This window comes from Brachionichthys hirsutus, chromosome 2 (assembly GCF_040956055.1).
Source record: "Brachionichthys hirsutus isolate HB-005 chromosome 2, CSIRO-AGI_Bhir_v1, whole genome shotgun sequence".
Taxonomy (NCBI): Eukaryota; Metazoa; Chordata; class Actinopteri; order Lophiiformes; family Brachionichthyidae; genus Brachionichthys; species Brachionichthys hirsutus.
In genome coordinates, this window is record NC_090898.1 from 4,570,822 (window position 1) to 4,589,310 (window position 18,489).

At 44.4% G+C, this 18,489-nt stretch overlaps 2 protein-coding genes across 2 annotated transcripts; both read left to right on the top strand.

Annotated features, from left to right (window-relative positions):
* The first annotated feature begins 146 nt into the window (after nt 1-146).
* Nucleotides 147-4,269, top strand: zgpat (zinc finger, CCCH-type with G patch domain). Its single transcript, XM_068750388.1, has 6 exons — nt 147-730; nt 1,094-1,227; nt 1,382-1,543; nt 1,800-1,919; nt 2,749-3,160; nt 3,528-4,269. Exons 1-6 carry the CDS (start codon nt 147-149, stop codon nt 3,664-3,666), a joined length of 1,551 nt encoding a protein of 516 aa, XP_068606489.1. The 3' UTR covers nt 3,667-4,269.
* A 2,883-nt stretch (nt 4,270-7,152) lies between these two features.
* Nucleotides 7,153-9,849, top strand: sike1 (suppressor of IKBKE 1). Its single transcript, XM_068751146.1, has 5 exons — nt 7,153-7,311; nt 7,975-8,071; nt 8,165-8,307; nt 8,381-8,494; nt 9,715-9,849. The coding sequence occupies exons 1-5, from the start codon at nt 7,153-7,155 to the stop codon at nt 9,847-9,849; spliced, it is 648 nt and encodes a 215-aa protein (XP_068607247.1).
* Nucleotides 9,850-18,489: the final 8,640 nt, after the last annotated feature.

Sequence of the window (18,489 nt, forward strand, 5' to 3'; positions counted from 1 at the left end):
ACAAATGTTAAACGTGCGAGACCTGGTGTGCATGATAGCGTTCGATCAGTCAGTTCGCCCACTTTAACGCAACGATCTCCTTGTTTCTCAGGTGTATCGGAGCTTGATGCTGTCCGCTTGTGCCTTGGTCTGTGAAAGGTGTCGGCATGGATGAAGAAAGCCTTTTGGCAGCTATCTCTACCTATGGTGCCCAGTTGCAGCAGGTGGAGACGGCCTTGTCAGCAGGGCCGGACCCCTCCCATCAGGCAGATTTGCTCCAGCTGAAAGAGGACCTTTGTCAGCTGATCGAGCTCACAGAAGCCAGCTTGGTGTCTGTAAAAAAGAGTCAGCTTCTTGCAAGCCTGGAGGACAGCGCAGAGGCAGCAGCAGCTGACACAAACAGTGCAAACAACACTTTGGACACTGAATTTGCAGCTTTTTACTCTGAACTCGGGGAATCTTCCGGTAGTAGCTCTGATGCTAAAGAGAGGGGCAGGGAGGAAGAAGGAAGCGAGGAGGAGGAGGAAGAAGAAGAAGAAGAAGAAGGGCTGCTCAGTGGCACCAAAGTAAGAGCACCCTACCGGACGTCATGGGGGACACTGGAGTATCACAATGCAATGTTGGTGGGCACAGAGCCACCAGATGGAGAAGAGGCACAAGTACGAGTGCTCTATATCTACCCCACCCATAAGTCTATGAAGCCCTGTCCATTCTACCTAGAGGACAAATGTCTCTTCCAGGATAATTGCAGGTAAAACGCTGCTGTTTTATCTTGAACTGTTCTATCATCCAGTCACCAATTATCCACGATACCATAGCTGCAGAGAAATGCTCTGAAATGTTGTGTTTGCACCTTTTCTTCAAAAATCGCATTGTCACTTTATTGATATTGGTTTAGTATTATAATCTAGTTAAATGCTAAGGATGAGATTTAGCTTTCTTTTAATAATATTCCGCGTGCCTGCTTCTTTCATATCGATGTGCTGTGTGTTCCATCGAAGCATCGTTGCAGCTTTTTTAGACAGAAGTAAAGAAAAATAGAGTATATTGTACAGAGGCGGGATCGGTTTATTATTTATTCTATGCTTCACAGTATTTGTATTTTTCCCCAAAGGTTTTCTCATGGTGAAGTGGTGTATGTGTCTGAGCTCAGAGAGTTCCTTTACTGTGACCTCAGTAAGCTTGAAGAAGGTTCGTCTTGCATGGTCCGACACGACGATGGCATCTGGCACTCTGCCAAAATCAAAGGTATTCTCCGGGCAGGGATGGATTTTGACTCTGAGTTTGGTTGTGTAACCTTGTCAAAAACTGTTCTAGATATAGCTCCAGAAAATATTTAAACAAAGGCCACAATGATGGGAGAAATTCTTCTGGTTGGGCTGAAGGTTTTCTCTCTATGCAGAAATCAAGAGCGGTTTCTATACTGTGAAGTTTGACTCGCTACTGCTGAAAGACGTTGTGGTCGAGGCCGACTGCATTATACCGCCTCTGAGAGAAGAGGACCGTCTCTCTGACTCTGACCCGGATGACGCCGGAGATGGAGAGGATTTGGCATATGCAAAAGGTGTGTTTGGATTGAAATGTAGCCTATCAAAATTTGACCTAGCATGTTTTAAACCTAGACAAAACATGAATGTGACTTTGATTAACTTTTACAGAACTATGGTGACAAAGCATGAACTTCCATATTTAATGGCCTCATATATCATCTCATTGCATTCCAGCATACATGGCAACAAAACCTAAACTTGCTTTAGAATTGTTTGCTTTCATGTCGTTTCTGAAATGACTGAATGGCTTTTCCACCTGCCTCCCAACAGTTTTGGACTCTGCTGTAGAATCCACAGTAATGTTAAATCTTGATTTTGGCGGCTGGGAGGTGCATACCAGAGGCATCGGATCTAAACTCATGCTGAAAATGGGTTACGAATATGGGAAAGGTGAGTACAGAGCACTAACCACATTGAAGCTAAAATGAGCACAGATGTACAGACATCATTTTAATGAGTCATGCTCAAAATTCAATCAATAGATTGCAAGAGATTAAAATAAAATTGAAATCATGTAAGCAAAAGGTGTCTGCTGGAGGATAACAAGACACCAGAATAGTCTAAAAAACGCAGCTATAACAGTTTTGATAAAAGAGTAGCCTGGTGAGACCTTTAAAGTATACACTGTGTTAAATCATGGAACATTGTGTTTCTGGGGCATTTTCTTAAGTAATCTCTGTACTGTCGGTCTGCCCCAGGGCAGCTGTGGCTAGTAGCTTACCACCACCAAGTATGGGGTGAATGAATAATGCACAATGTGAAGCGTCTTTGGGTGCCCAGAAAAGCGCTCTATAAAACCAACGCATTATTATTATTATTATTACTGTATATCACCCTTCATCGTCTAAACCCATCAAGCCAAACTGAATACTTGCATATTGGCCCACTGAAAACAATTGCAGGCCAAATCCACACCAAACACATTAAAATCAAGGATTGCCGAATTATTAAAGACATAGTTGGCCACAGCAAAATGTTCAACATGTGTTTTGCTAGTTGTTTTGAATGAACTAGCAAATGAATGAATGAATGAATGCATGCATGCATGTAGGAAGGACGTATCCTAATCATGCTTGTTATTTAGGGGAATGGATTTTGATATAAGATTGTCTTTTTTTGTTTTACTATTTGGAATAATTTAATTTCCCTCCTTTTATAAACAATAGATGCCAGCATCATGTTTATTTTCATCCTCACTCAGTGATGTTTGCTTTCTCAGGCTTAGGAAAGATGCAGGAGGGCCGAGTAGAGCCCGTCATGGCTGTGGTCTTTCCTAAAGGCAAGTCTCTGGATCAGTGCTCTGAACTCAACCAGAGACGCTCCCAGAGGAAGGCTGCAAAAGACGGCACCGCGACCGGCTGCCCAAAGAAACGCAGGAAGCGTCGGGTCTCCACCGGAGGGAGACGTACCGTCTTCGACTTTCTCAACCACCAGCTCGGAGGCAAGAGCACTGATCCGTCTGCGGGGGGTGCTGCTGAGCCGCCGGCTGCGACTGGCTTGGAGGCTTACAGGGGAGGAAAAGGCACCAAGAGGAGTCTGAATGTGAAGCTGTTCCAGGCTATGCAGAGCGTGTCCCAGACTGAGAGAGAGATCCAGAGACTGAGTGAGTCGCTCAGCAGGCAGGCAGGAAGGTGAGAGCTGAGCTCTGTTCATGTGGCTCACTTGTTCAATGGTCATTTGTGTTGCCACCTGTGTGATCACCTTTATGGAGCGTACACGCTAGCAGGCAAAGGGTAAAACATACATGCATTCACTGATTGTGCAACTGTTTGAGCACAAGTGGGAATTCATCTAAATAAAAAGGCTTGTGCGAGTTGTCAAAAAATCTTTTTTGAAAAGTAACGATACACAATTCAGCGTATGAGACGTTTGTCTCTGTGGTCAGGTTGTTCTGGAAAGCTGCAGCTAAAAAACAACTTACCTCCCCATTCCTGCGCACCTTTCCTAAGCTGTTTGATTGATGTGTGTGTGTGTGTGTGTGTGTGTGTGTCTCCAAAGGGACACGTGTATCGTGAAGCAGCTAGAAGAGAAGCTGTCAGCGGCACGCCAACTGCTGGCCCAGCAGAAAGCCCAGGAGCTGGCCGTCCAGAGAGAGCACAGGAAGGCCGACACACACAAGAAGATGACCGAGTTCTGAGCACCGCTCCCGCAAACACTTGGGGAGGCACTGTGGGCCTGAGATGAACTTCTGTCCCTTCCCTCTTGTCACTTATTTGCTACACCTTTAGTTTTTGTTTTTTTGGATTAATTATTCTTTCCATTCATTTAATGCACAGTTTATCGTTTGCTGATTTGCTTTTCATATTTCCTTTTTTAATCCAGAACGGAGCACTTTGATGTGTGAGCAGGTGTTTGACTTCAAATTGTTTCATTCACAATGTTACAAACATTTATTTGTAATATGCATTGTGTCATTTTCTCTTATTAGCAATGCAAGCTCCGATTGGAGAGCCTTTGCCGTTTCTTTTTATCCCAACAACTAATACTATTTCTATCCCATGGAAAAGTTTGTGCTTTTCTTTGCCTTTTATCTGGAGAGGTTTCAATAATTCTGCCCAGAGCTCGCTCTGATGTGAGGTGCAGTATACCTCGGTGTGTTTTCTCACTGATTTTAACATTTACCCCTCAGGAGCTGTGAGATCTTTACAGCCCCTCTATCAGACGGCACATACATGGCTTAGAAGCTATAGAACTTATTAAATAGTGAACTTGCCTTTAAGTAATAAAGCACACCGGCCAGCAGTGGGCTCAATTATGTCTGCATCTACAAATCAAGCTGTGATGTTGGTGTAGATGAAGCCTCGCAAACCTTTCTTTTTTGGGGGGGGGGTTCCTCGTAATTATTCTAAACATGAAACAACATAACGCAGCGCAAATACTTCAATAACTGTGTTTTTAATTAAATATTTTTCAAAAAATAGTCAAGCCATCTGAAATATGCTAATGCTTGGAGAGATCCTGAATCTGTGCAGACTGATTATATTGGCGTAAAAAACCTGTCAGTATCGGTGAGTCACAGCGACTGTGGGGACCCTGAGGGGTTGGATCGCAAGAGCAGCAGGCAGATAACGGTGCACTTCATAAGCCTATACCAAGATGTATCTGGATGGAGTTTGGCAGAGGAGAGGGCAGCCTCACGCAGAATTCATGAACACTTTAGTCGGTAGCCCTGAGGGAGGCCCCACTTGCACTCTGATTTGTTGAGTGGCAGCATTTTTAGATTGCTGGTGGCTGGAGAGTTTGCCACTGAAGTTGGCTGCAGGTCAGAAAAAGATGGCAAAATGCAGGTGTGTTGTTTCAAAGTTCACCACAACACCATAGCTCGCTTGCAAATATCTCCTAAAACTGTTCACAAATTAAATTCAGCGTAAGCACTGCATGTCAAAATGTTTCGATGTTTTGTCACTGTGGTAGATGGCCAGGTTTGACAGCATTCATCACAACCATGGACAGCACCTGTCAGGTAACTTAACAGAAGAGCAAAAATGCATCCATACGTTGGATCCGGCAGCAGATCGATGACAGAACTCTGTCTGGTGCTGAAGCGTTCTGCAGCAGAACAGACATGTGCTGCCACTTGCAGGACGCTTCATTTACGATCAAACTCATTCATTCTAATTGATGTGAAACCAGAGGTATGCAGGATGGATCTAGCTCAGAAGGAGCTTGCGTGAAGCAGCGCGGCTCTCTGGTGTCTCTGTGTACAAGGCAGGTGCGCAGCAGAGTTCACAATGCGGTCATTTGATTTGCTCTATTGATCTGCAAAATGTCCACATATCTATGTATACAAAAAAAAGTATTTTAATATTTCAACAATATTCCCATTGAATACTGTAGAAAAGAGCAAATGTAGGAATATCTGAGAAAGAAAAATATCTGCATTGACAGAAAGAAGACCTGCAGAACCACACAGGATGTTTTCCAATACATCAGGAAGAGACGACGCCAGTGGACTTGACCACACTCTCGCAGGTTGATGTATTGATTATTGTGTCTGCAGGACATCAAGCATCATCTTCTCTACAGTAGGGAGTGTTTTATGAAGCCCAAGCTGCTGCCATCACACCGCGATGGCAGCACTCAGGAGCTTTTCATAAGGCCCACTGAAGCCACAGGCATGACTGGAGGATTATTGGAATGGGAAAGAAATTAGTGATCTGAGTCACGGGAAGGACTGAGGCAGATGAACGACCAGAACCTGGCAACGCAGACCTCTTGTGTCTGAAAATCAAGGGATGCAGAGAAATCCCCCTCACCGGTCAGTTAAAACACAAAACGTACAGCCGAGAAAAGTTTCACTGAAAAAAAAAACATGCACAAAAACAATGTACGTAGAACATAACATACTCAGGTCTGTATTATTTAAATCATTATTATCTCCAACATATCAAGATTGAAGTTTGAACCAAAATGCTGGAAGCAAAACAGAGTAATTTCAAAAAGAAAGACGGTTTAAACAAGATTTATTATTATTGCTGATATTTACGTTCAGTTTGAAGATTCCAGTTGCTTGGATGAACATGCTGTTTGCAGGGCTGGGCTCTCGTCTGCCCACTACAGGTCAGAGGAAGGAACGACGAGAACAGGAGCTCTCAGGATCTTGGACAGTTCCAGTGTTCGACCACACATGCACCAAAGAGGGGGAAAAGTGAAGCTGGTTAAAAAAATAGAAATCTATAAAGGACAGAAAGGAGATGTTACTCTCCTCGCTTTAAATAGAATGCTCAAAAGCACCTCAGAACCATGCTGATGAGTCGGCTCTGTTGTCGGACAAAGGATCTCAAGAGTGGATTATGGTATGAGAGGAAAAACAGCTTCATTGTAAGAAAGGTCAGTTAGTAAAATACACCTGGACAAAAGACAAGAGGACTAAAGGAGGAGAAAAGTCAAATCAGACGGCAGAAAACACAGACCCTCTTGTCTTCCTTTGAGTTGTATGTTGGTCCTGTTAGTGAGGGAGGACATGAGAGTGTGTTGTTGGGAAGGACGATGCAAAGGACAGGGTGAAGTGGAGAAGGTTGATTTGCTGTGGCGAGCCCTCACGGGACAAGCCGAAGGTACAGAAGTAAAGGTGCCTTGAAACTATGTGAGAATTGATCTCCCCCGTGTGAGCTGTGGTGTTGATCTGTAGCACATGGCCTGTTGCCCTCTGCCTGTGATGTGTTGATGAATGCATTCTCTGTGTGCTGCTTGGACGTTTTTCGCAGTGTTTTCAGAGATGTGATTGTGTACTACCTTTTTGTTTTTATGATGTTGAAGGATTTTGTTTTGTGTGTCGTGCCTAACGTGTCTATGTACTCCGGTACAGTAGGCGGCGGTATTCACCTCCTAAATTAAAGAGCTCAAGCCACCAGAAAACGGACGTGACGTTGTCGAGAGGTCTCATATCCGGAAAGAGTAGATTTGACAAAAATTGAATGCCCGTTTTTGTTTTGGTAAGAACTATGACAAATATTTCACATGTTTTGCTGTAGTGTGGACGCGGTGCTGTAAAGGCCAAGCAGCTGACGGAGCTGATAAGGTTAGCTAAGCAGCGCAGGCTAACGCGGCTGCGTGCTGTCGCCCGTCCCGGTGTAAGACCAGCTTGTTCAGGCTACGAAGAAGAGTTGCGTCTTTCCAGTAAATGTCCTGCACGTTCGAGAAAGTGTTGGGCGATGCCCGGACCCTTTTAGACAGGCTGAAAGAGCACGACATGGCCGCCGAGGGGCTGATAGAACAGTCCGGGGCGCTCAGGCACAGAGTGCAAAGCATGAGCGAGGTGGGGGATGCCCTTCCGGACCAGGTAAGTTCAACCCAAACGCGATGCCGCAGACACGCACACAGCCGCTTCAGGGCCGCTTCAGGGCCGCTTTAGGGCCGCTTCAGGGCCGCTTCAGGGCGGCTTCAGGGCTGCTTCGGGGCCGCTTCAGGGCCGCTTCAGGGCGGCTTCAGGGCCGCTTCAGGGCCGCTTCAGGGCCGCTTCAGGGCTGCTTCGGGGCCGCTTCAGTGCGTTCACACAGGACGGGTGCAGCAGCTCTTGTTTGAGCTCCAGCTTTACCCTCCAAGTCAGATTAACTGAATAAAAAAATAATTCAGTTTCAGAAGTGTTTCAGGAAAACGTCCAAGAACAAAAAAAAGTCTTTCATTTCTTTTTATTTTTCCCTGTAATTATTAAGACTAGTTTTTTTTATGTCGGTGCGTTTTTCTTCTTCTAAAAATGATGCGTGAATAAATCGTTGGCCGACCAGTTAAACCTCAAATAACTGGGAAAATAAACTTGAAACATTCCCATGATTAGCGTTGATCCTTAATGGTGGGATGATCCAAATCATAACATTTTGTCTCAAATGAAAGATAGAGCATTAACAAATTAAATACTTGTGTCCCACCACCGTACTTTTGTTATAGCATCATTTGAAGATGTGTATTAAATGACTCTTTACTACTCTCCCCACGGCACATGTAGGACACTTCAGAGGCGCGGGAGCTGACCAAATGTAAGCCTCATGTCCTCTTGAGGCAGGAAAACTCTCAAATTAAGGAACTACAGCAGGAAAATAAAGGTAAATAAAAGCGCAGACACTTTTCTGGCCATCGCATGGATGTTCCTTCTTTGTAAATATCTTTGCTGAGTCTCTTCGTGACTGTCTTTGTAGAACTGTGGTTGTCTCTTGAAGAACACCAGCACACGCTGGAGTTGATCATGGGTCGATACCGCAAACAAATGCTCCAGCTGATGATGGCAAAGGAGGAGCTGGACACCAAGCCTGTGCTCACCCTGCACGAGGACCACGCCAAAGTACAAAGAGAGTGTTCACGCTCGTCTGTAGGCCGGGACTGCTAATTACCGGTATTTTCCGATGCTTCTCCAGGAGGTGCAGAGCCAGGTGGAGCGGATATGTGAGATGGGCCAGGTGATGAGGAGAGCGGTGCAGGTGGACGATCAGCACTACTGCTCGGTTCGAGAGAGGCTCGCTCAACTCGAGGTGAGCACCGGGTTTCAATGAAGAGATTTCTACTCCTCGTTTACAGAATCGTGATGCAGCATAATATACTTGTGGCACTTTAGCAAGGACTTCAAGACAGAGAATGTGTATCGTGGAAAAGTTTGCCAGCTTATGGACACGACAGTTCTACCCATCCGAGACGAGACCCTGGCGAACAAGTTAGGGCCAGACATGCAGTGTGCGTTTTCGTCCACAATTACCTTCAACTGGAGACGCTGCTTTCAGCTTTTAACTGTTGCTAATAATGTCATTGCAGCAAATATTGTGGAAGGTGTAAGTCGCAAAGGTAAACGATGCAGTCGAACTATGACAGGAAGGAGGGGAGAAAAAGAACGCTTCAACTTTCAGTGTTTGAAATGCATCTTCTTACACAGCTCTGATGGAGCACGGGGCTTAAAGTTTCTTTACTCCAAAGCCTTTCCACCTAATGAACATGGGCCGAGAGAGTGGGTGACCTGCTGGCTGTGTAGAAGAACACAGAACGCTGATTAACATTAGATCCTGTGTGGTCTAGTTGGTCTCAGGAGATTTAAATAATCACGGAAGTTAACCTATGTTTCGGTGGTGCAGTGTCTGTTGAATTACTGCATGTCTTGTAATTAATATTTTCCACGATGAAGGTCTATGAATTTGCCCAATATCCACCATTAATCACAATGTTTGCTACGGCTGGGTGTATAAAATGCACTTAGTTTCCAGTGGTTGAAATGCAACAAATCACACTGCATGGACCTCGCCTCTGCTGGAGTGGAAGTGTGAATGTGTGTTAATGATTGCCTTTGTGTGGCTCTGCGATGAACTGGCGGCTTGTCCAGGGTGTACCCCGCCTCTTGCCCGTTGACTGCTGGGATGGACTCCAGCATGACCCGCGGACCTGGTAATGGACAAAGCGGTCAGGAAGATGAATGAATGAAAGATTTTGTTACAAATTTTTAAACCTCCATTATAAGTAAATGGGAGAGTCTGGAGTCTGTTTGTAAATATATACGGTATATATTTTTAATCCAGACGGGTATCTGGATTGCTCTCAACATTTAATGGGATCTCAGTTAGACTCAAATCCATCTTCAGATTTCTTTTCATCAAGATCCATCCGGTAGGTTTTGCCGTAATGCTGCTGACAAACAAACGTAAAAAGCACAACCACCTTGGCAGAGGCATTAAATTGCTACTCGGGGTTTGTTTGTTTTTCCTCTCAGATTGAGAATAAGGAGTTGCGAGACCTCCTGGACATCAGCAAGGACTCTGTGAAGACGAGAGAAGAAGGCAACCAGCCAGCAACAGCGGCGGTTGCATTACAAGAACAGCTCCCTCCACCAGGGTTCGCTGAGTGATCACGGCGGCATACAAGTCAACGTGTCTGCCAACAGGGTCTCCAGGACCAGGAGGCGGGGTTGATGGTTTCTTTATGATCCCGGTAATAGAGTCAAGCCACCGCATGTCTTTCGTAGTGAATGCCATTCAATGGAGCATTTACCTGCTCGTACATTTGGGTGGTTGCCATTGGTTTCTCCTGAGCAATGTATTTGACCACTGCAGTTGTTGTGCGGCCAATTCCACATAATCCATGATTGTTCATGACGTAGTGTTTTTTATCTGACAAGCGTTCAGTGTGGATTCATACACATGCATGTACAGGTAAGAAAAGCAAAGATGATTTATTTTGGGCCGTATACGCTATTAGTCTTTAAGAAGGCAGTTTCTACCTCCTCGGTGCCGCTTTGCACACATTCAATGTTTAAAATACTCTTAGTGCCGGCTTGAATTTCAGTTCACGTACATTAAGAAGCCAAATCGTATTCTGCATGGTTTCAGGAGTGTTGTTTTTTTACTTCATAATCGCTGCCAACGAGGTGACTTCAACTGTATGTGATTGCGACTTTTGCCATCCTGTAGAATTCACATGAAACACAATTTCCATGTGTGTTTATTCCATGTATTACACCGGTTTCATAGTGTCCCAGCTTGTGTCCCAGCCCATGTTCCAGCTATATTTAATGGGGAGATTTTCAAAACAGGCCAATTTTGTAATGTGCCATGTGTTTTCCGAAGTTGTATGTTGTCATCTCAGGAAACACTGTTAAGAAGTTGAACATGCTGTGTTATGTCTTTCGTTCAAAGACATCTGTGAATTCATGTATTGTATGTTTAAGAGATGGTTAAAAGTGTGAACAGCTTTGTGTTTCGTTGTATATAATGTATAAGAAAGCTATGTGTAAAAGGTCCAGAGTGAGACATCATCTTATTTGGGGATCGTTGTTTCTATTAGCAGAGTGGGTGCTCTTCCCTTACATAGATGATCATTGACGTCTTTCCGGTCACGCAGAGACCACCGATGTGTCAACAAACAGCTAACTGCATATTTTTCATCTACGTGATGTTGAACCTTGGAAAATGACCGTCTTTTTACCACGCGCATATTAGAGGAACTTCATGAAGCAGGAAAAGGAAGCCTTCTTCTTGAAGGTTATCTGGCTGTCTAGCAATACACAAGGGCACGTGTTGTGAGGACAGCACATGCTGTATTGACCTCATGATAGTGTAACTGACTAAAACATATTTTCATCTATGAATTTTAATGTAAAATAAAATACATTTTCAATAATAGAATGCTAATGTGATGTTTTTACAGTGACAGATTAAATAAAATATGCTATTCAAATATGAGGAATGTTTGGCCCACTCAAATGTTTACCGACGGATGGCGGCACCAATCCGTTTCAGGAAGGGGGTTTGAGAATCCTACTATGGCGATGCCGGTGTCCCCCGCAGGTTGCCTTTGAATAATTGACTCATGTATACATAAGACCTTCCCGTTACCCCCCCACCCAGGGAGACTGGACAGTCCTCTGACTGATGACTCCATAGTTCTGGGGGATTTCAACGCCCTCGTGGGCAATGACAGTGAGACTTGGAGGTGGGTGATTGGGATGAACACTTCTATGCTAGCCACAGTTTGTCCACAAGGAACACCTTGTTCGAGCACAGGGATGTTCGTAAGTGCACGTGGCACCAGGACCCCCTAGACCAGAGGTCGATTATGGATTTCGTTGTCATCGAACCCCTGACCTTCGGGTTACGAGGGGCAGAGCTGTCAACTGATCACTAAAATGTGTTTTAAGGGTCTGCTGGGAATGTCTAGCAGAGCCCACCTCCCAGATCCTGGGGGGGGGGGAGACTCACATTCTTCATGTCCAACTAGAAAGACAATCAGAGATTGCAGACCCTCGCCTCCAATAGACTATTCGATCTTGTGAGACAGTAAACAGGGCTTCCGGATCAGAGGGGCCAAACCTGCTCTAGCTTGCTGCTCCGGAATGTACTACAAGACTCCTTCTGGACTCTTTTTCCCATCATGCCATTCGTGTCCCTCCCTCTTAAAGTGGCGGTTTGCCTATAGGAGGGGGTGGACCGGCTGGTGTCCTGGTGTAGCAGCAACAACCTGGAGCTGAACGGCCAGAAAACAGTGGAGATGATCGTGGACTTCAGGAAAGTCACAGCCCCACCGTCCCCCCTCGCCCACAAACTCCCCTACCCCCATCTCCATCGTGCACTCTTTCCGCTTCCTGGGCACCGGCACCACCCAGGACCTCAAGTGGGAGCCGACCAAGATGTTGGTGCTGTTCTATACCTCCATCGTGGAGTCCGTGCTCATCTCCTCCATCACCGTGTGGTATGCTGGCGCCACCACCAGGGACAGACACAGACTGCAGCGCATTGTTCGTGCTGCGGAGAAGGTGATCGGAGGCGTGCAGGTCGGATCACAGCCGACCCTTCTCACCCTGGACATGGATTCTTTGACCCTCTCCCCTCAGGAAGGAGGCTACGGTCCATCCGGACCAGAACCTCCCGCCAACAGCTTCTTCCCCTCGGCTATAAGACTCATGAACAATAATTAATTCTGTCTCTTGAACATTCATAACTGATAACTTGCACTGTTCTATTTGCACTGCGTGATTACACTAGTTTTAATGCTGCTAATAGCGTCCCCTACTGTGTTGGAGGGGAACTGTATCAGATCCGATGCCTCCTTCAGGTGCCGCTGGTAAATTCTGCAGGCAGGCTGGAACGGTTGGAGCAGTGGTTCTCAAATAGTGTTCCAACTATAGAGGGATCACACTCCTCAGCCTCCCCGGTAAGGTCTATTCAGGGGTACTGGAGAGCAGGGTCCGCCGGATAGTCGAACCTGGCTCGGATTCAGGAGGAGCAATGTGGTTTTTGTCCTGGCCGTGGAACTGTGGACCAGCTCTACACCTGGCTCCTGTTCTGTCTTGCCATTGCTTTCCTATCCCTCTCCTTGTTTTTGACTATCCTCCGATCTGCCATTCTCTCTCACTCTCTCTCAACCCAGCCGGTCAGACAGATGCCCCTCCACAATGAGCCTTAGGTTCTGTCCAAGGTTTCTGCCCGTTTAAGGGAAGTTTTTCCTTGCCTCTGTTGCCAAAGTGCTTGCTCTTGTGGGTCAAGTTGGGTTCTGTCTTTCCCTGCAGGTCTTTCCCTGCAACTCATGTAAAGTGCCTTGATATGACTTTATGTTGTGATCTGGCACTATAGAAATAGAATATAATTGAATTGAAATTGAACCCTTACACCCATAGTGGATCGTAACATTAAGTTCACACATGAAGATGATAAGGACAACGCCCTACATTTCTTGGACTGTGCTGGAGACATTGAAATGGATGGAAACCTCAAAATCGAGGTGGACAGAAAACCACATCGACCAGAAACGAGAAGCACAGAGCAGACGTCTTATTTCACCATTTCATCATTTCACCACGGAAGAGCTCTTAAACAGAGCACTTCCGTGGTGTAGCTTGAACATTCAAGTAATAAATAAAATACTTTTTTTACTTTGGACTTGGACTAGTGCAACAGGAAATATTAAATAGGAATATTTAAAATAAAATGAACAGCACCTCAATTGCAAGGTTTTCAAATTCTTACACACCGCAGGCATAGTTGCGTAACTAGCTTCAAACTGCTTCCATGTTTAGATTATTTTCTATTTAGGAGAATATACTGTGACTAGGGTCGCCAACCGTCCCTTGAAATATTGAATCATCCCATATTTTAAAAAAAAGGTGTGTCCTGTATTGAACCAATCAGGCTTGTTCTTGTTCTGTATTTCCGTGAATCTTTTTTCTCTTCCTAATAACAGCTCCTCCACATTGTGTTAAATGTTGTCCTCATTTATTTGATTGGTTAATGGGATCCCTTGAGAGTCCCGCTTCACCCCTATTATGAGCCTCGGGTCTCTTAGTGTGGATTTTTCTGCGTGTTTGTGCACAGGTCCAGGCGTGTTTTCCACGCCCTCGGCTGTATGCGCTGCACATTCCTGCAGCAATCCATCTCTCGAATGGATTCAGAGTGGCCTATTAGTTGAGTTGTAGCTGCTAATCAACACCTATCAGAGCCTGGATTAAGTGATTAAGGAGATGTAATGGCAGAATTGATTGGGGGCCCCCTTGACAGCTGCTTTAATTAGGAATTAATGCTAAGATGTTCAACTAAGGCGGGCATGGGCAAACTAAGGCCCGGGGGGCATATACGGCCCGTTGGGCTTTGTAATCCGGCCCGCCGAAGTTGCCCAAATTATATCATTAAATAAAATTTTATTACAATTAAACCTCATTCATCTGTAAAAGGCCAAATCCTTTCATGTAATGGTTTTTACATGTCATTTATATTAGCTTACACAAAAACTCCATCCATCTGTTCCTGGCCCCGCCCCTCTGTCAAATTTTAGAACCCATTGTGGCCCGCGGGTCAAAAGGTTTGCCCACCCCTGAACTAAGGGCTGACAGTCTGCATGGGCTGACCTATAGAGAACAGATTGAGCTTTCTAATGCCAACTAGCAGTCTGCGGTACAAATGTATGGCATGATCTATTTCTGTTTGATTGTTACAATAAATCTTTGTTCGTGTGGATCATGTGAGATTTAATAAAATAAAACTATTGGGTGCGTTACTTTAACATTACACAGACGTATGTTCTTTTAATTCTCAGTTCTTTTAATTGCACCACACCAGTCCCACACTGGATCCTCTCCGTATCTGCATTTCAAGGTGCAAGTCCAACGTGGAGCATGTGTTGTCCAGAGGACGGGGAAATATGACGCTGGTAACCAGGAAGTGTTGGTAGAGAAAACTGCACATGATTGGAAAGTGCAGCTTGTATTCATGACATAATCTGTTAGACCAAGCATTTGCTTTTAAGGTTTTCAAGTGCTCTCTCTCTTTTTTTTTTTTTTTATCCGACCAGAACTAACTTCAATCCAGAAGCCTGAGCCTTTTGGGATTATTGAGATCTGCTGGACAGAAAAGGTTTTAATTAGCGGACCATCTCTACTGGGTTTTACCTCACCGATGGTGCTCATTTATTTCCATCAACTAGGCTATAGAGAATTCTGTCTTTCTGGTTACCTAGCTTTAGCCTCAGTCTTTATGCTTTTTTATTATCACACATGTCATTTTTAAAAACTCTTCCAGGGCGCCAATTTCTTATGTGGATTGGGAGTCAGTCTATTCAACCAACCCCTCAAGTCTTATCATTATCCAACTGTTAAAGTCACCTCTACACACACTGTACAAAGTGAATTCAAATGTTACGTACATAGAGTATATTGAGTTAACATGTGCATTAAATTAGAAGTATGTATATATATGTGGGGATTTTTTAAAATCTAAACCCATGCAAAGAGACTATATATATGCTAAATAAATATGCTAATGTGGTGTCATCTTATTAGGACCAAATTAGCATTACAGTCAGTTTCATCATGTGTAGCACATCTAAGGTAATACATTCAAACACCTCTCCTTTGAATTAATGATCACAGCATACACGTCTGCAAAGGAAATGACTTAAGTGAAAATAACACAGAAGGTCATTTTTAATCAGTTTGAATTTAATAACATAACATTTGTATTAAATAACTAGAAAACGACAATCAGAGATTGCAGACCCTCGCCTCCAAAAGACTATTGGATCTTGTGAGACAGTAAACAGGGCTTCCGGATCAGAGGGGCCAAACCTGCTCTAGCTTGCTGCTCCGGAACGTACTACAAGACTCCTTCTGGACTCTTTTTCCCATCATGCCATTCGTGTCCCTCCCTCTTAAAGTGGCAGTTTACAGCACAGGCACAATTCCAGATGTAAAAATAATTCTAGAATCTGGATCCAGATCCGGATCAACGCCATTCTCGGGGAGGACCGGGCCACGGACAGAACCTTGCTTCTGTAAAAATTTCAAGTCGAGTGGGTTACTAGTTTTTGACTTATGTGCTCGGACAGACAAACAAACAGACAAACAGACAAACAAACATACAAACGCACCCAATTGCAATACCCTCGTCTCCTCTTCGGCGAGGGTAATAATTTGCGTACTTACAGTATGTGGCATTTGGCATTTGTGTCTTGATGCAGTAGCAGCATAGGACCCTTATTAACTGCATTTGATGTACACATTTGCAACTTGCACTTCATACAAGTATTTAATATGGAAATTAAATCCCAGCTGTAAAATCATATCTTATCTTTTAATGGATACTATTATTTTTGTAGTTTCCTAAAGACCGTTCTTATTTCATTTCTATATAAAGCCTTCTGCAGGATTGTGTTTCCAGAGGAAACTGGAAGGACAAATGGAAATTAATATCCGTTCACATCTGAACATTGTCATACAGGCAATAATAAATTTGGCTTCTCATTTTTTTAAACCCCCCCGCAGGATACAACTGGCTGAGACTGAAAAGTGAACAGACTAATTAGAAGTGATTCACTTTTCATCTGTTGTGAGTTGTGTATAATACAGACCTTCCTACAACGGCGTTTGTTTTGTTAGATCTGTTTAGAGACCCATTTCCACCATCCATTCAGAGCAAGGCCTGGTGCACTTTAATTCTGCCCCTGCGTTTTGTGTGCAGGCAGTGAGGAGATATGCTTTGTTCCACCTCTGTGGGGGCAGAAACAGTGCCGAGTCGCACATCAGTGTGTGTGCAGCCGAAATCAGAAGACACACTTCACTGAAATTCTTGTCTGTGCTGAAGTTCTTATAGTTCGATCTTATATGCATAATAACGTCCAATTCCTGTTTGAAAGTATTTTATGTACTACCCATCTGTAAAAAGTGTATTTCATGCACTCTAGTTTATTTTATATAAATAGATGGAATACATGTTTTCTATTAATTCCATGGGCTCGAACGCAACACAATTTGGCAAAACATTTTCAACTATGTGTGTGTTTGCTCAAACCTACAGAGCAAAATGATGAAAAACAACATTTTACTAAATAACAAAATGTGCATGCACATTGGACCCCCTTGGGCTCTCTGTGCAAAATGTGGCTGTTCACTGAGCCAGTTGACCCTTGTGTTACTGAGCTAACATATCAACATGTAATCATATCCTCTTCCAGCAATCGCTGTAGGCGGAAGCATCCCGGCTCAGCAGTTTTACCCTGGGCGACTGGGCTAAAGGAAAACATCTTCCATTACCTGCCTTTTTGCCGTTTGCCGTGATGAACTGTTCTATTAGGTCCAGCTGAGGAACGGTTCACCAGATGGTTCACCAGTTAGAGACCATGACAGGCTTTTGTCCGGACTGCAAAACGTTTTGTATCTATGGAGACAGATCAATAGCTTGTCTTTATGTAAATACTCCTTTATCAAGGCCACAGTGATCTGTGAAGGGCGACTCAGTTGGTAGAACGGGTCTTCCCGTGTTCAGTAAACCAGCGGTTCGAATCCCATCTCTGACTGTCCGCATGTCGAAGTGTCCTTGGGCAAGACACTGAACCCCAAATTGGTCCCAGTGGGTCTGGCAGCAATCTTGAATGGCAGCAGTCGCCCACTCGATGTGAATGTGTGTGTGAGCGGGTGAATGTCAGGCCTAATTGGCTGAATCAGAAGCGACTGAACTTTAGTTTAGGTCTGAAAGACATTCCATCTTTCATCCAAGAAGCTTCTTTAGGTCTAAGAGGGAAGTCTCTTGTGAGGTACTTTAACACACTGAGAGTTACTACGGTTACAGGTGACCCATGACTTGCTCAGCACAGAGCATGAAGCCCAACAAAGTGGCAGAGAGGATGAAGGGAATAATAAATACAGAAGATTTATTGTGGCAGGAGATTTCACCCCAGAACGTTTCCTTACCAAAGAGGCCAACTCTCTTGTTCTCTGTTCCTGTTTTTAAAGGCCCCAGAACTGGTCCCATTGGGAGGAGTCCGAAAGCGGCTGTTATCAGGTCTAGACAGCAACGCTCCGACGTTTGCTGCCTCCACTGCTGTTTTAATTCAGCTCCAAGTAATTGCACATTTATTCTTAGACTTTAAAGTCCATGGCCTGTTCCTCACGGCCCAATGCCAAATTGATAACGGTTCTTTCTGCTGCTCAAAAATATTAAAGTTGCTCCAAAACCCTGAAAATGGCTGGAACGTTTAGCTGGTTCTGCTGAACTGGTCAGAACAGAGGATGTTCTTTTCAGGCGGGCTCCTGCTCAGACAGGGGCAACTTTAGAAGAGACAAATATCCTTAATTATTGCTTTGGGCACCGAATATAAAAATGTTCTGCATTAGTTGCTTGTTAATGCTGAAGCCAGATCCAGATTAAATACTGTACCTGTTACTTCCAACGTGCTACATACATAACTTAATATAGAAGCATCTGATCTCCCACACACAACTGGGCTACCTCATCCATTCAGCTGTAGAACAAAGTCGTCACATGGCCCGTTTTGCCTTACCTAGCTGCCAAATCTAAGAGGGTAATTCAACCCCTAGCAACCCCAGCCAATGCTGGGGCAGCTGTTGGTGCAACTACTCGCTGTTTGACGGCACCCAAGAGCAATTCTGCAGCTATTCTGGACAGCTGCAGTGTTAGTGTCTGCTTGCTGACATTCTCACGATATGAATGTTATCATGCTGATGTTTATTTAGCTGCTGTACAATGTTGGTCAGAGACAAAACACA

Bases quoted from the DNA above. Each gene is read 5' to 3' on its own strand.
- zgpat (XM_068750388.1), top strand. From the start codon at position 147: ATGGATGAAGAAAGCCTTTTGGCAGCTATCTCTACCTATGGTGCCCAG. The intron at 731-1,093 runs GTAAAACGCTGC...TTTTCCCCAAAG, and splicing joins CTCTTCCAGGATAATTGCAG to GTTTTCTCATGGTGAAGTGG. The intron at 1,228-1,381 runs GTATTCTCCGGG...CTCTCTATGCAG, and splicing joins GCACTCTGCCAAAATCAAAG to AAATCAAGAGCGGTTTCTAT.
- sike1 (XM_068751146.1), top strand. From the start codon at position 7,153: ATGTCCTGCACGTTCGAGAAAGTGTTGGGCGATGCCCGGACCCTTTTA. The intron at 7,312-7,974 runs GTAAGTTCAACC...CGGCACATGTAG, and splicing joins GGGATGCCCTTCCGGACCAG to GACACTTCAGAGGCGCGGGA. The intron at 8,308-8,380 runs GTACAAAGAGAG...ATGCTTCTCCAG, and splicing joins TGCACGAGGACCACGCCAAA to GAGGTGCAGAGCCAGGTGGA.